Here is a 15499-nt window from a genome sequence, read left to right on the forward strand (position 1 = left end):
GACCCTGGCGGAATGGGGCATCAAAATAGAAACTTAGTTCAGAAAAGTTATATTTCCTCTACCTTGGAGTTTGGGGGATTGAGGCTTGCATCTGTTACTCATGTCTGCATTGCCTCCAGGCCATGAGCTCCAGGATGATAGGGATAGGTCTACTGTCTTTGATGCCATATTCTTAGTGCCTAGTTCAGTGCCTGACATGGGAAAAGTGCTCAACAGATGCATGTGAAATGGATGAATAAAGTTAGATCCTCAATGACTACTGTACATGCATTAGTTGGGTTGACTTGCAATGTAATTGGCCCAGGAGAAACAAAGTCTGGGTGTGACATCACTAGCTAAGTGCCTAACAGGGGTCTAGAGGGTTTTAGATCCAGCTCTGCTGGCTCAAATCAGCCCTCTTTCCATTAAGGCAAGATGGGAATAACCAGGAGACTATTTCTATGTGTTTTGCAGGATGATTTGCATATGTCTCTACCATTTTCCCTTTAGAGAGTTCTGTGAAAGATTCACTGTTGGCATCTCCTGCTTAGAGGCAGCACACTAGGGTGGGAAGAGCCCAGGCTTGAAGCAAGACAGCTGAGGTCTCTGCAGGGCCCACAGGACAGTTTGCAGGACAACAGCCTCCTAAGGCCCTCCCCTGACTAGCACAGACCCCTGGTGCCCTCTGTCAAGCCCGGGGACCTCAGATTACAGAATCACAGGGAGTCTGGTCCTGAAGAGCCTGAGGCTCATGGGGTGTCAGTCCTCACCCTCCATCCCCAGCTCTGCCCACTTCACAGATAGAGAGACAGAAACCTAGGAGGGTGAAAGGCCCCTTCACACCCCTCTGTGGATCATGCTTCAGGCTTATCCTGTGTGGCTGTTTGAATGAGAGAGAGAGAGAGAGAGAGAGAGAGAGAGAGAGAGAGAGAGAAGGAGGAATAGGTAAGAAATAGAGGTGAGAGGAAAGCTGAGTGGGGGAAGGGGCAAAGGTCACATTTCACTGATGGCCAGGAGGTGCTTGGTCCCTGGTGTCTGGTGGCATCAGAGGTTGTGAGAGCCTGGCGTGTACTTCTGTGTGTTTGTGTGTATGCGTGTGCATGTGTATTCACCCACCTCTCCCCTCCTCTTACCCCCACAAAGCGCCCTGAGGAGGGACTTCCTGAGAGAAGGCCAGCTCTTTATCTCCACGTGGAGTCTAGGCCCCAGTGGCGGCCTTGGCAGGAAGCCCAGGGCTCGGGCTGTGAGGCAGGAGACCCGGATAGAGTTCCCACTCCATCACTAACTTGAAAGGTGACATTCAGAATCCCTTGACTTTTCTGGAAGGTCGGGCTGAGAGCTGCCCAGGGACTGGTGGGACTGGTGTGGAGAGCACAGGGAGAGGAGAGGGCCAGCACTTGGTGCCTGCGGTAGCACTGACTCACCTCACCCCACGGCACCTCCTTGAGCAAGATGGTGCTGCCCTGCTCTGCCGGTGAGGAAACAGGGGTTCTGTGAGCCCAAGATTGGCTGAAAGTCCCCCAGCTGGCAGGTGCAAGTGGTAGGACTCAAACTCAGGCCTGTCCAACCCAGAGCCTAGCTATTCCTGCCCTGCCACTCTCCAGAGGCCACACTGCTTGGCCTTCAGCCGCATTTCATAAATGTTGGCCTCATTAATTCAGTGGGAAGGGTCTGAAGAGGACCAAGTTCTCTGAGGGGGGTGACTTTAGTGAGCGTTGTCCGGACAGCTCCAGCAAGCTCCAGGAGGCAGCAATTGCTCAGCCAGAGTCCAGGCACTGAGGGCTGGGACTGGCTCTGCCAGCAAGCAGAAACCAGCTAGAGGCTTCTCGTTGGCAGCAGGAACAGAGTGGAGCACAGAGTCCCCGAGTCTCACCAGGGCCTGGGTTCACAGTGAGGGTGGGAGGAACCAGGCATGAAGAGCCTCACAGAGAAGCTGGCACTTGCAAAGCACTTCGCTTGTGCCCCTCCCTCCCGCTGCTGGGGACGTTCAGTGCTTACTGTAGTCCAGCCACTGTCCTCAATGTGTCATTTCTTCCTTTATTCTTGTAACAACCCTTGAGGCAGGATTCCTTGTATTTCCCTCTGAAGATAAAGGAACTGAGGCACAGAGAGGTTCTGCAACATTCCCAAGGTCACGCTGTCATAAGTAGAGGCTTCGGGATCGATCTCAGGCAGTCTGCCTATGAGTGACCTCACACGACCTGCCAGAGGGCAACTCAGGTGCCCCTTGACCTCCCATGCTGCCGCTGGAGAATGAGGATAGCGTGTCCTCACAGAGGACATGAGTGAGGTTTGGAGTGAGGTTTAGGCAGAGAGGTGACCTGAGTCAGCCGTCACACCACCAGACAGTCTTAAGGAAATGCAGGCTCGGCCACCCTTAATGCCACCCCTTCTAGAGCTCTGCGACAACATGACTTACTGTAGTCCCAGCAGCAGGTGTATCAGCAGCTCGGCAGTGAGCACTGTGGTCCCAGCCAGATGGGGACCAACAGGCCTCACATGCCTGCTTCCTGCTCAAGGTCACTGAGCCAGTTAATGGGGAAGAGCTAACAGAAGCAGAGCTACCTCAGTCCTCCTCCCTCCAGGCCCCAGACCGGCTGCCATCCCCAGAACAAGGTGGGCTGGAGTGGGGACGACACGGAGGCTCTGACTGGGGAGGAAACCTCCAGCTGGGCTGTCCCCGTGTGACTGAGAGACCCGACACAGACAGAAGGGGGGTGATGTGCCTGTCCCAGGCTCCTTGAGGATGGATGAGTTGTGGGTCTCAGGGACAGAGGCAGAGGCAGACTGGGAGATGGACTCCAGGGCCACTGTCTGAATGAGTTGTGTGACCTGGGGCAAGCCATGTCACTTCCCTGAGCCCCCACAGCCCCCTCTGTAAAATGTACATCATCAGAGCTCCGTGCTCTTCCAGGTCTAAACCTTGACCTTCCAGCATTTTCCATCCCTGAGTGGAACAGAGGAGCACGTACAGGCTGGGGAGTTGGCCAGCCCCCTTCTCTGTTTGCTGGTCATGTGGCCTTGAGGCTACTCTTTCTGAACTCAGTTTGAGCAACCCAGAGCCAACACAGCCTTTGTTCCTCACATCAGCCCCATACAATGAACAAGAGGGTCCCATTTTACAGATGTGAAAGTGACAGCTGGAGAGCCAGCCCCTGGACCTAAAATATCTGTGGTTTAATGAGGGAAAACAAATGGAAATCGATTATATAACAAGTCATTGACAGTAAAGATCTTTATTGGTGATGGTCTTCTTTAGACCCATGATGAGGGCAGTGGGCTGCAGGGAGTGGGCTGGGAGGCCCATAGTGGGGGCACTTGGAGTAAGCCTTGGGAGATGGGCAGTACTTGCCCAATGGCAAGGAGTGGCACAGTCTTCCTCGGCAGAGGGACAGCTGGTGCCTGTGCTTTGTGATGGAGAGAGGACTTCCCATTCAGGAATACACCTGTTTGGGGCTGGCTGTGTGGGGCTGAGGGATAATGAGGCCGAGGCCAGAAAAGCTGGCAAGAGCTAGATTATGGTGGACTCTGTATGCCATACTGAGGAGTCCAGAATGTACCTTGAGCAGGTAAAGGGCAGGCATTGGAAATTTCTGAAAAGGAGTGAACGCTTATTTAAAAACCTCCAGGGCTGGATGTGCCAACTTAGCATCAAAGATGCCTTTTCAGGAAACAGAGTTATCAGAGAGCACCTGAGATGCCCTCAATTTCTCTACACCCCAGTCCTCAGCTGTAAAATGGGATGGTGACCTTGCCTTCTGTCTAACACCCACAGAAGAGGTGAGCCCAGGGATTTGGGCTCCCACAGATGAAGGTACTGATGGCGAGATCACTGTCTTTGTAAAAACAAGGACAAAGCAGTTCCATCCAATCAGCTGGGGGAACATACCTGCTGCCAAGTTTAGTAACTGACAGATGGTTGCAAGTAAAGGGGAAGGTAAACCCAGGAGGGACCTGGAAAGGTTACTGCAAGGACAGTGCTGGGAAGGAAAAGGCCAGAAGAGAGAATGTAAGGAGTCAGCTGCAGGGATCGGAGCCCAGCCATGGGTCCCACAAGCTGCTGGGCTATGGGCATGTCACTTCCTCTTCCTGAAACTTACTTTCCTCAGCTGAAAAAGAGAGGGAGGCAATCGTACCTAACCACGGCATTGTTAGAATATGAGCTGGGAGAACGAAACTCATATTTATTTGCATAATGCTTGATAGTTTGCAAAGCAGATTACCTGCTTCATCTTCTCAGATCCCATGGGGAAGGAGGTGGCATCTGTCGAGTGCCTGCTGTGAGCCAGGCACAGGACTGGGTGTTGTGTTTGCATTCATCTCATGCCAGCTTCCTAACAGCCTTCCTAGAGAGCACTGTTATCTTGATTTCACATTTGAGGAAACTGAAGTCATACCACGAGGAGGTGGCCCAGCGGTATTTGACCTCAGGGTTGTATGAGCCCACATTTCCAGATGCTTCCATTGCAGCATGTGGTCTCCCTCAAGTTATCTAAACTGTGTAGGCTTTTAAATATCCCTTCATGGTCATTTTGAGGTTGAAGTAAATAAATTCTATAAACTTGGTTTCTCATATGTAAAAATACAGTTAATATTAGTTCCCTTGACATAGGAAGTTATCATAATTACAATAAGTATAATTAATTAAAACTATAAATTACTTAAAAGATGCAAAGTGCTGACTAGCACTTGTCACATGTATAATATATATTTTTACACATAATACACACACTAGATAGGTACAAATGCGAAAGTATCATCAAGGAGGTGGGATGGTAGGGACTTTTGTACATTGCTGATGGCAACAGAAAGTTGCAAGTTGATCTGGAATGCTTCCCCAAGCTCATGTGTTTAAGCAATGTACAAATGTTCAGAGGTGAAAAGATTGGATTATGAGAGGGATAAGTGGATTAATCCATTTGATGGACTAATAATTTGCACTACTGGGTGGTACTGCAGGTAGGTGGGGCATGGCTGAAGGAAGTAGGCACTAGGGGCATACCCTTGGGGACTATATCTTGTCCCTGGCTTCTCTCTCTCTCTCTCTCTCTCTCTCTCTCTCTCTCTCTCTCTCTCTCTCTCTCTCTCAATCCTGGCCACAATAAGCTGAGTAGCTTTCTTCTTCCATGATGTGCTGCTTCATTTTAGGTCCAGAGAAATGGAGGTTGCTGACCATGGATTACAACCTCTAAAACCATGAGCCAAAATAAACTTTTCCTCCTCTAAGTTGTTCTTGTCAGGTCTTTCCTTTACAGTGGGGAGAGCTGACTAACACATGCATTTTGAAGAGAAATTTGGAAATATCTAGTAAAACTAAAGATGCATACATGTCATGACCCAGAAATTACATTCCCATGTTATACACCTTAGAAAAGAATTTGCACATGTGCACAGGGGGAACATGTATAATAATGTAATGGCATTATTTGTGAGAAAATAATACGGAAAACAAACTAATTATTCATTATCAGAAGAACAGATAAGTAAGGTAAACTACAGATAGTCATGGAATATAATACTGTGGTGAAAAGAAGTGAACTAGAGCTAACCCCACCAACATAGATACTGAGCAGAAAGCAAGTCTGAATGAACCAGAATAATAGTATTTTGATAAAGTTCAAAAACATGCAAAAAAATGCATGTTCAATTTAGGAATGTTTGCATACAGTAAAACTATCAAGAAAGATAAAATAATGAAAAACACAAAATTAAAGTTGATGGTTATCTGTGGAAGGGAAATTAGGAAGTAGGACAAAGGACTTTAAAGGAATAGATAATACTCTACTTCTTGAACTGATGAATCCCTGGTATCTATTATGTTATTGTTCGAATTTAAGTAATATATTTTTATGGCTGGCTACTGATGACTAATTAAGCATATATTTTATATGGATTAAATATTTAGTAATAAATTTAAAGTATAATTGTAAAGAAATATACTCAATCAAAGAGCATATCTTGTTTATCTTTGGTTGTGTGATGTCAAGCATGCTTCCTTGCTCACAGTGGATATTTCAGAAGTTGTCAAGTAAATGATTGGATAAATGGGTGAATAGATAATTCTCAGTCTTTACCTTCCCATTTCACGCCCTTCTACCAACATAAACACTGAGCTGGGGCTAGATTTTTGCTAACGCAAGCCACTGGAGACAAGAAGAGGTAGGGAATTTAGGTGACTGTACAGCTCAGCCTCAACATGGGGCATATAAGAAGATTTCATTCAGTCGTATCCATTCATTTATTCATCCATCCATTCATCTATTCATCCATGGGTGAATCAGGTCAATAAGCATTTATTAAAACAAAACCAAGTAGAATTCAGCAAGAGGTTTTAGAGCAATCTCTTCAAAAAAGTAAATTTCCATAATGACTCTGACTACTCTGTCCCAGAGATCATCACAGTGCCCCATCTAGATGTGGGAGGCAGACACAGGACACCTTGAGATTCCCAGCTCACCTTGGCACACAAATGAAGAGGGTGTTTCCCCCGGGTGGACTCGTCCTGTGATGAATACCACCTTCTGCTCTGCCCCTTCTCGGAGATTGTCTGCAAAATAAAATGGAAGAAGGTCTCTAAGGAGAGCAAGGAAAGCTAAGACTAGGGATTGGTGTGTGGGAGGGAGGCAGATGAGGAATGGGTTGGATGCTTTACATTCATCTCTTAAATCATTAGGTTAAAACTATTAAGGCCCAGCTATTGCTGACTAATTAAATTATGTCTCTAGCTACCCCAAATTAAAAGACTACATTTCCTTTTTTATGTAACTTTGCATATCATATGAATATGTAATAGTCACAATCATCTGAAGAAGCCATATGAGTGAAGTTGAGTCCCAGAGTTAATGACTGTGACCCAGGCAGTTTATCTTTCTGATTTTCAATGTTCTAAACTATCATTTAAGATAACAATATGTACTTCATATTGTTGTGATGACTTAAAGCTATACATTGTATGACAGTCAGCAAACATCAAGTAGATCATGGCGTAAAAATGTTTTCTATTTGTGTTATTAATAGTAGCAGCTTCTTTTAAATTAGCCCCTTTTGCATCAGACACATTATATACATATTTATAATCCTTAAAACAATATGAAATTAATACAAATTTTATAAAAACAGATACTAAGACTCAGAGAAGTTATATAACTTTTTAAAGGTCACCTAGTTAATAGGTGATGGTAGGAGCTGAGATTAGAACCCAAGTTTTTGTCTGGTGGTGATGAAGTAACAGGGACACACCTTCAAAGACTTTCACCTTCAATGACTACAAAATTAAACAAAACATGCTAAACAATTATCTTTACATATTGGACAATAGTCAATGTGAGATAAACCAGGAGAGAAGGGAAACAAATGAGGCATGATAGTCCTGGCATTCTGCCTGATGGTCCCTCGCAGACCAAGGAGTTGGGAGTGGTGTCCTGAGCAGAGCAGGGAAGTGCCACTAAGGGTCAAATCCAGCAAGTGGCAATTGTGGGGAAACTGAACTCCAGAGAGGAGGAGCACCATAGAAAAAAGGTTGGGATATCTATGAGGGAGTCTTCCTGGGTCTTTGTGAGATCCTATGACGTGCACACATAGGGCAAATCTTCATTCTCTAGTTTGGATTTTGAATGTTCCCCAAAGGCCCAAGTGTTGAAGGCTTGGTCCCCAGCCGTGACACTGTTGGGAGGTGGTGAAACTTTAGGAGACAGGGCCTAGTGGAAGAAAATCAGTTCACTGAGAGAATGGAACTCCAACCCCTTCCTTTATGCCTTTGCCTCCTAGCAGGCTCCCACCATGACATGTTGTGCTGCCACAGGCCCAAAAGTGTTATGGACTGAACCCTGTGATACCATGAACCACAATAAACCTTTCTTCTTTATGGGTTCTTTATCTCAGGTATTTTGTTAAAAGTGATGAAAAAAAAAAAAAACTGTCCAGGAAGCTGTGAACTGCCCAGTTTTCCAGGATCACACAGAGTTAGGAATTATTTGAATTCCCACCAACGACATAAATGCTTGTTGATCATTCTGGTAGGATGAGAATGTAATCTAGACACATTCTAACAAAGTATTAAAAGAAGTTTGAAAAAATAGATCAGAACAAAAGAAACTTAACAGCTTGCTCTCCAAAGCCTAACTCTCTTTAAAGGAAGACAACAAAATCCAGACACTCAACAATGTATATAATTTGCAACATCCAGCATCTAAGAAAAAATTATTAGACATGTAGAAAAGTGGGAAAATACGGCCCCAACTCAGAACCCAAGCTCTTTCTGCCACTATCAAGTTTTCCCTACATAATAATGTTCATCTATTGTGCAAATATGTTATTACATAAAAACAACAGCCAAGAGTGACATGCATGGAAAAGAAGGAGCGGGGGCAGGGGTACTCAGCAAGGGCAGAAGAAAGACTGGCCGGCACAGAGCAGAACAGTGACCTGAACTAGATTTAGGAAGGAACATTGAGTGAAACTGGATTAAAGGTCCCATCCATGTTAGAGGATCATCTAGAGAGAGGGGTATAGAAATAATGAAGAGGCTTTCTCTTTTTAAAGTGCTGGCGATATATCATTTTTAATATGCTTCATCATCCCAACAGAAGCACAAATGTCAGAGGCTAAAGTAAAAAGTATTAGCTCCATTAAACATTGCTCTAAAGGCCTACAACTTGTTTGGTCCATTCAGGTGACCAGTAGGGGCTTGGGGGGTCACTGCCTCCCTTGAAAGACGGAAAGAAATATAATGGAAACAAAATGCATGAGAACTCGTCCTGTGCTGATCTCTTTGCTAGGCACATTAAGGAACCAAGAGGGAGACAGGGGCTTACCCACTCTGAAGAAAAGAGGAATTAAACACCTGAATATTTCCAGGACCGAATAAGCTCCAGAAGGGAGAGATTGTAACTTCCATGGGCTACCCATAATGCCTCTCCCAGGACTCTGTACACAATAGGTGCTGGAAACTGATTGTTGAATTAATAAATTAAAATACATTGCATAGAACATGGTTTATAAAGTTTAGATACTTACTATCTCATTTGATCATCTGCATTCTCTTATGTGGTGAACCCATTTACAGGTAAGGATACCGAGGCTCAGAGAAGAAAGGGACATGCCCAAGGTCATACAGCCAGCAGTGAATCCCTGACTCCCATCCAGCATCCCTATTGCTATCCCATCTGTCTCCTTCTTGATCCACTAACAACATTCTAAGATTGCACATCCTCTCTATTTCCATCTACAATGTACACAGGAGAGTTTGGTTTCATTCCTTATTGCTGATGGAAATAGAGCTACTGTCTTAGCATTTATATTGCTTTTTAACTTAAAAATAATAATAAAAAACCCCCACCACCAAGCCCTTTAAAAAAATAGTACCTAACACTGACCCCATCTATCCCAGCAGTCCAGAAATGATAAATGGCACTGCTGAGGCCCTCGGTGAAGGCTAACTTTATGGATGTCTCCCTTGACCCAGTATCAACTCAATTGCATTCAGCATTTCTGCTGACCACAGGGAAATGCAAAATGGGCATTATATTTGCACACTAATTTTACTGAGCCCCTGTGTCTTCATAAAATGATAACGTGGGGCTAATAAAAATCAAGCATCTCGGGTGCTAATATAAGCAAATGTTGATGCAGGCAGGTAACAAATTGCTTTGTCATTTAGGAGGCCATAAAAGAGCATTATAATCATCTTTAGGTAAAATGGATGGGTCGCCTTTGCTTAGCTTTTAGCTTTCATTTGCAAAATCAATTTAAGGTAATGTAGCAGGGTGGTATGACATGGGACCACCCCCACCCTCTCCTGTCACCAAATCCCCAGGCTGCATGCAAAACCAATTAAACATATTCTTGGTGGAGGCACAGGGATAAAGAAGGAAGTGCACTTGAACAAAGCTAGGGTAGAACAAAAAGCAAACAACACAACCAAGGACAACCCATAGGGATGTTTGTAAAACCCAAGGGCTCATGGAGGTTGACACGTTTAGAGTACAAGGACACACTCAGGTGGAACTGGGGCAGCCATGCCCAGCTGTCCAGTTGAGCTGAAGGTGTTCAAAGTTTAACTGTGCTGCACTAGCACCTCTAACCCACGTATGTGAATGCATGTGCACACACACACACACACACACTCGCAGGCACCCCTTTGTTGTTATATACCTCTATCATCCACTATTTCTTATTCAGAAAATATTTATTGAATACCTGTTAGGTGGTCAGGAACTAGGGATTATTACATTCATTTTATAGAAAATCAATTCCAGGAGGGCTGGGGTTGTGGCTCAGCGGTAGAGCAGTAGCCTCAAACATGCTAGGCCCTGGGTTGGATCCTCAGCACCACATGAAAATAAATAAATAAAATAGAAGTATTGTGTCCAACTACTACTAAAAAATAAGATTTTTTTTTTAAAAAGAAAGAAAATAAAATCCAGGAGAAATTGAGTAACTTGTCCTTATTCTTCTAGCTGATGTGTGACAAAGTCATAATACCAACCCAGGCAGAAACTGTTTTCAACCTCAACACTACTTCATAATCTTGTGTGAAGGAGGAAAGTAATATTACTCCATTGTGATAGGAATTAAGTAATATTTATTGAATACTTGTTCTCTGCTAGGCATTTTAAGTGCATGATCTTATCCCACAGTAATCCCAGTGAAACAGTTTACCATCTCTATACCGATTTTAGCCCTCTTTTATAGGTTTGGAAGTTGAGATCCAGAAACATTGAACTTGCCTAAACTTGCATAATAGCAAATGTGAAAGCCAGGATTAAACTTAGGTTTTTATGACTCTCAAATTTATGCTCTTAACTACTTATTGTATTATTTCTTGGAGATTAAATAGGGTACCTAAGGTGGTTTTAACATTACATTCTCCAATCCTTTGTTAATCTCCTTTCAAGAGACAGAGATAAAGTTCCCTCTCCTTCAGCGTGGGCTGGGCTTAGAAACTTGCTTCTAACAAATAGGATACTATGAAAGTGATGACATGGCAGGTCTGAGATTGGGCTACAAAAAGACTGCAGTCTTGGGCAAACTCACTCTCTTGAATCCCTCCCTTTTGGGGAGACCAACTGCCACATCATGAAGACACTCAGGCAGCCTATGGAGCGTCCCACATGATGAAGAACTGAATTCTCCAGACAACAGCCAAGAGAAACTGAGGTTTTCAAAAGCTACATGAGTGACTCTGGAAGACGATCCTCCAGTTCCAGATGACTGTAACCCTGGCTGAGAACTAACTGCAACTTCAGGAGAGACTCTCAGCCAGAACCACAAGCTATGTACTGTCACATTCCTGACCCAAGAAACTGAGAGATGATAAATGTTTTTTGTTTGTTTGTTTGTTTTTAGGATGTTAAATTCTAGAGCAATCTTTGAAGCAGCAGTAGATAACTTATAAATACCTCCCTGGAGACATGCAGAACCCCTCGTTAATATTTAGAACCTAAATAATTTTGCATCTTATCTATTGACGCTGTACATGAATGAGGACCAAAGTCATAATCTTGGTGCCCGGATGGAGAGAGAGCCCCCCTTCTGTTTGGTCAGTTATCAGTGGATCAGTGGCTGGTGGAGCAACCAGATGTCAAGGGTCCCCAAAGATCACTAGCTGGGCCCTCTGAGGACAAAAATCTCCCAGAGGTTCACTGTCAGTGTTGATTCTCCATCTCTCCAGACATAACTTGGTCTGAGATGTTAGTGTGAAGGAAGAAGGAGGTCGTGAGCTGGAAGAGGAATGGGAGAAGGATTTTTGTTTTTTTACATCTAAGCTGTTTTCATTTTCTTGACTTCATGATCCTTGGAGGCATGTTAAGCTCAAGAAAATGCCCTTCTTCTGGCTTTTTTTCAGCACTGGAGATTTAACATGCGGCCCGTGTGTGCTAGACGAGTGCTCTACTACTGATCTATACCCTGACCCCTTCCTATTGATTTTAAGCCAGACCAGTTGCAGACTTTTCTCCAATTCTGCAGGCACCCCAAAAAGGTTCACATTGATTATAAGTGGGAGAAAAAAGAAATCCTGGTAGCAGTAAAGCACAGTGAGCTGCTGTCTGTCTGCAGGTCTACTCAGGACTAGAAGAGTCACCACTGGTTTCCCTGAGCCACTTGTCCCTTGCCAGTCCTTCCTCCACCTGGACACAGAAGTGGTCCTTCTAAAATGCAAATGGGAGCATACCACTTCCCCCTTAGCTGCTTAAAACTCTTCAGCAGCTCTATTGTTGGCAGAGCGAGTCCAGCCTCCTTAGCCTGGATCCTGTCCCTGGCAGCTGGTGGCCACACTTCTCTCCAGCCAGCCTCTTCCCCAGGCCCCAACCTCAGCTCCGTCCTGGAATTCGCCCAGACACAACACATCCTCACACACCTCCACACAGGGCACGTGTTTTCCTCCCTGCCTCCATCTCGTCTGTCTGCCTCACTCCTACTCAGCCTTTGCGACTCGGTTGGGATGCGTCTCCTCTGAGAAAGAAAGTGGGAAACTAACACTCCCCAGGGACCTGTCCTTGGGCAACTGGGTGCTAATGTGGTGCTTTATGTGATTTCATCAGCACAAAACATGTCATGCTGAAGGTAATATGAGGGTGACTTTGTGTTGTTGACACTGGCAGTATAGAAGGAAGGGGCAGGGCTGGGAATCATAGTAAGAACCCGGTGAGGTGGTGCAGAGCTTCCTGTAGGTTTGGGGGTATCAGCAGATCCTTCTTGGAGGCTCAGTGGACATGTTTGGACAGATATGGGACTTGATGCAATCGAAGGCACTCAGGGCTAGCGTCGTGACACTGATTAGAGGGTGAATCCAGTATGTGGGAAGAGCTGGGCGGGAAAGACTCTGGTCCCTGTGTTTCTTCTGTCCCCTGAGAGGATCAACATGGAAAGCCTGCTGACTTCCCTGGGTCAGAGTCCTTAGGCAAGTTACTCACCCACTCCTGGCCTGAGTTTCTCACTTGTAAATTGAGAATAATAATCTTTAGCTCACAAGATAAACCTTAAGAGACAGTCTGTGTCCCTGCCATGTGGCTTCACCTGGAACATCAGGCATTATTTACCGAGTGACAAGCCCCAGGAATAAGCGTCCTCAGTGCTAGCACTACAGATGTCTGGATAACTGTTGTGGGGGGCACTGAGCACTCCTGGGCTCTTCACACAGATGTTAATAACCCTCCCCACCCAGTTATGACAATCGAAGACGTCTTCAGACGTCACTAAATGCTCATGTCTCTTGGGAGTCAAAATAGCTCCTGGCTGAGAACCACTCTCCAACAAGAGCACTCTGTCATTCAGACTGTCCTTGTCACTACCTTCCCAGCAAAGCTTCAACGCCCCAGATCTGCTGTCTTTGCCCCAGTTCAGCTCCAAAACCCTCTCCAGATACCAGGTCCTCCCAGGTCACAGGTCCTTACCTCCCCTGAACCCATGGCTGGACCCCTGGTCAGGTCATAAATCGTTTGCTACCTTGCTCAGGCAGGGCCGGAGCCTTGGCTCGCGTCTGCTATGTCCAGGGCTCAGCATCTGCTCTGCTGAACCTCGGGGCCATGTGGAGAAAACAGTGGTGCTGGCAAAGTTTATTTTCAGTTCCCGACTCTGGGTCCTCCCACTCCATTCCTGCTAGGTTCAGATCTCCCAGCACCTAGAATTCCATCTCTACACAGTCACTTCTTTAATGCCACACAGCTAGGGATGGAGTGTTCTACTCTCCATGAACTGGAAGAAGACAGGATTGATCCCTGAAAGGAGCCTGCTCCTGGCTAGAAATAAAGCATTGGTTTGGGAATTTCGGGCTTTGAGGAGAGGCGTTTTTCTGGTGCACTTCATATGTCTTCACAAATTAATGTTTCACAAGGCCCAAGGACATTTTTAAACTGCAGTTTGACCTTAAAAGCAGGTCTCTGACTTGCACGAGACTCACAGAGCCCGTCAGAACTACTAAGCCTGTAAGGTGACTGAGAAGAACATATTTGCTGTGCAGTTAAGGGAAGAGGACCAGAGAGACCAAGTGTCTTACCCCAGACCACCCAGTTAAAGAGTAGTCAGGCAGATCTGGAGTACAGGGTGCATGACTCCAAATCTGTATGGCCTCTGTTTGTGGCACTATGTACAGGGGGCAATCTTCACTCGAGCTGTCACCTGGAATGTGCCTGGTGAATGTCTGTCACAGAAGCAAAGGAAGCCAAATAGGTGCAGGCCTCAGATCCAGGTGGCTTGGGTCAGCTGAGGAGACCCCCCCTTGACAGACACAGGAGCAGCTCTGAGCCTCCCTCTTCAGGCAGGCTGCCCCTCGAGGACACAGGGCTGGCACTCCTGACCTGGCCACAGGTAGGCAGGCCGATGGCGAGAGGCTCTCCCTTCCACTGTGGGTCTTATTCCAGAATCCTAGAGGCATCTTCAGGAAGTCAGACCCAGAGTGACCTGCTCAGAATATCTACTGAAACCAGGGCCCTGGGAAAGAAACCTGGAGATTTGAGATTCCCAAGCAGAGCCTTCTGGGATTGACCTTGGGAATTCTTGTGAGACTTGAAAGTTGGGCACGGTCAGGATGAACTCAGCAGTGACTGCAATCAATCCCCTGAGGCACTCTGGGCTGGAGGGCCCCTTCCTAGTCATCTCAGGAGGCCAGGGAGCTGGCTCTGTGACCTGCGTTAAAGGAAACTGGACGTGGCAGGTCAAGGTTGAGTGCTCTTCCCCAGGAGACACTTGGCTGTGAGCTGTCAGTCACCAAGTCTCCTGAGAACCTGACCTGGTCCTGAAGGGGGATCTGGGCCATGCACACAGCAGACACTCCAACAGCCATTAGCTTAGGCAGCTGAGGAGAGTAGGGCAGATCTGAGGCCCCAGAGACAAGAAGGCTGAGGGCGATGAACTTTCTTTCTTTTTATACATTCAGCACACATTTTCTAGCACTGACCACGCAGCAAACTTTGAGCTGGTCCCTGAGAACATGGTGAGGAATCAGACTGCCCCTACCATCCAGATACTAAAGACTAGTAGAGAAGGGCCAAGCCTTCAATCTAGGTGCTGTATCTACTTATATGATCTTGTGCCCTGGGAGCTTTCACATTGTCATCTGCCAAATGAGGACAATAACAGGTCCATCCCACAGAGATCTTGTAAGATAACCCAACCTTATAAGTGCTCAAAACTGGTGCCTTACAGATGGAGCTGTCTTCGTCCGACCACCTGATTCTACAGATGCTTGGGGTCACCAGACTCTAAGTGACAGGACAGCCACACTTCACCGATCTTCGTCACAATTTGCATTTCTAGTGCCTGGCACACAGAAGGTGCTCAATAAGGACTTGTGGAGTCATGGGTCTCTGCTGCCCTTTGATTGGGTGAGCATATCATTTAGCGCCAAGTGCCCAGATTTTTCCCAGCTGCACCCTGCCTCTGGAGTTACCACTCCCAGATTCCAGGAATTCCTTACGGGGTTCAGCTGCAGGCTTATTAGCAAATGCAAACTGAATTACGTGGTGCCCTTTTACAACAAGGACAACAAAAACAGTTTCCCCAGGAAAAGAGGGCTAGGAGA

The 15499-nt window shown here is 46.0% G+C and overlaps 1 protein-coding gene across 2 annotated transcripts in view; it reads right to left on the reverse strand.

Annotated features, from left to right (window-relative positions):
* Agbl4 (AGBL carboxypeptidase 4) overlaps positions 1 to 15499 on the reverse strand; it is a 1323233-nt gene that overhangs the window by 126610 nt on the left and 1181124 nt on the right. For both annotated transcript variants that reach the window (XM_040288638.2, XM_040288637.2), the window contains exon 7: positions 6437 to 6526. In XM_040288638.2, coding sequence (XP_040144572.2) covers positions 6437 to 6526 — 90 coding nt within the window. The remainder of the gene's footprint in view (positions 1 to 6436; positions 6527 to 15499) is intronic.

This window comes from Ictidomys tridecemlineatus, chromosome 11 (genome assembly GCF_052094955.1).
Source record: "Ictidomys tridecemlineatus isolate mIctTri1 chromosome 11, mIctTri1.hap1, whole genome shotgun sequence".
NCBI lineage: Eukaryota > Metazoa > Chordata > Mammalia > Rodentia > Sciuridae > Ictidomys > Ictidomys tridecemlineatus.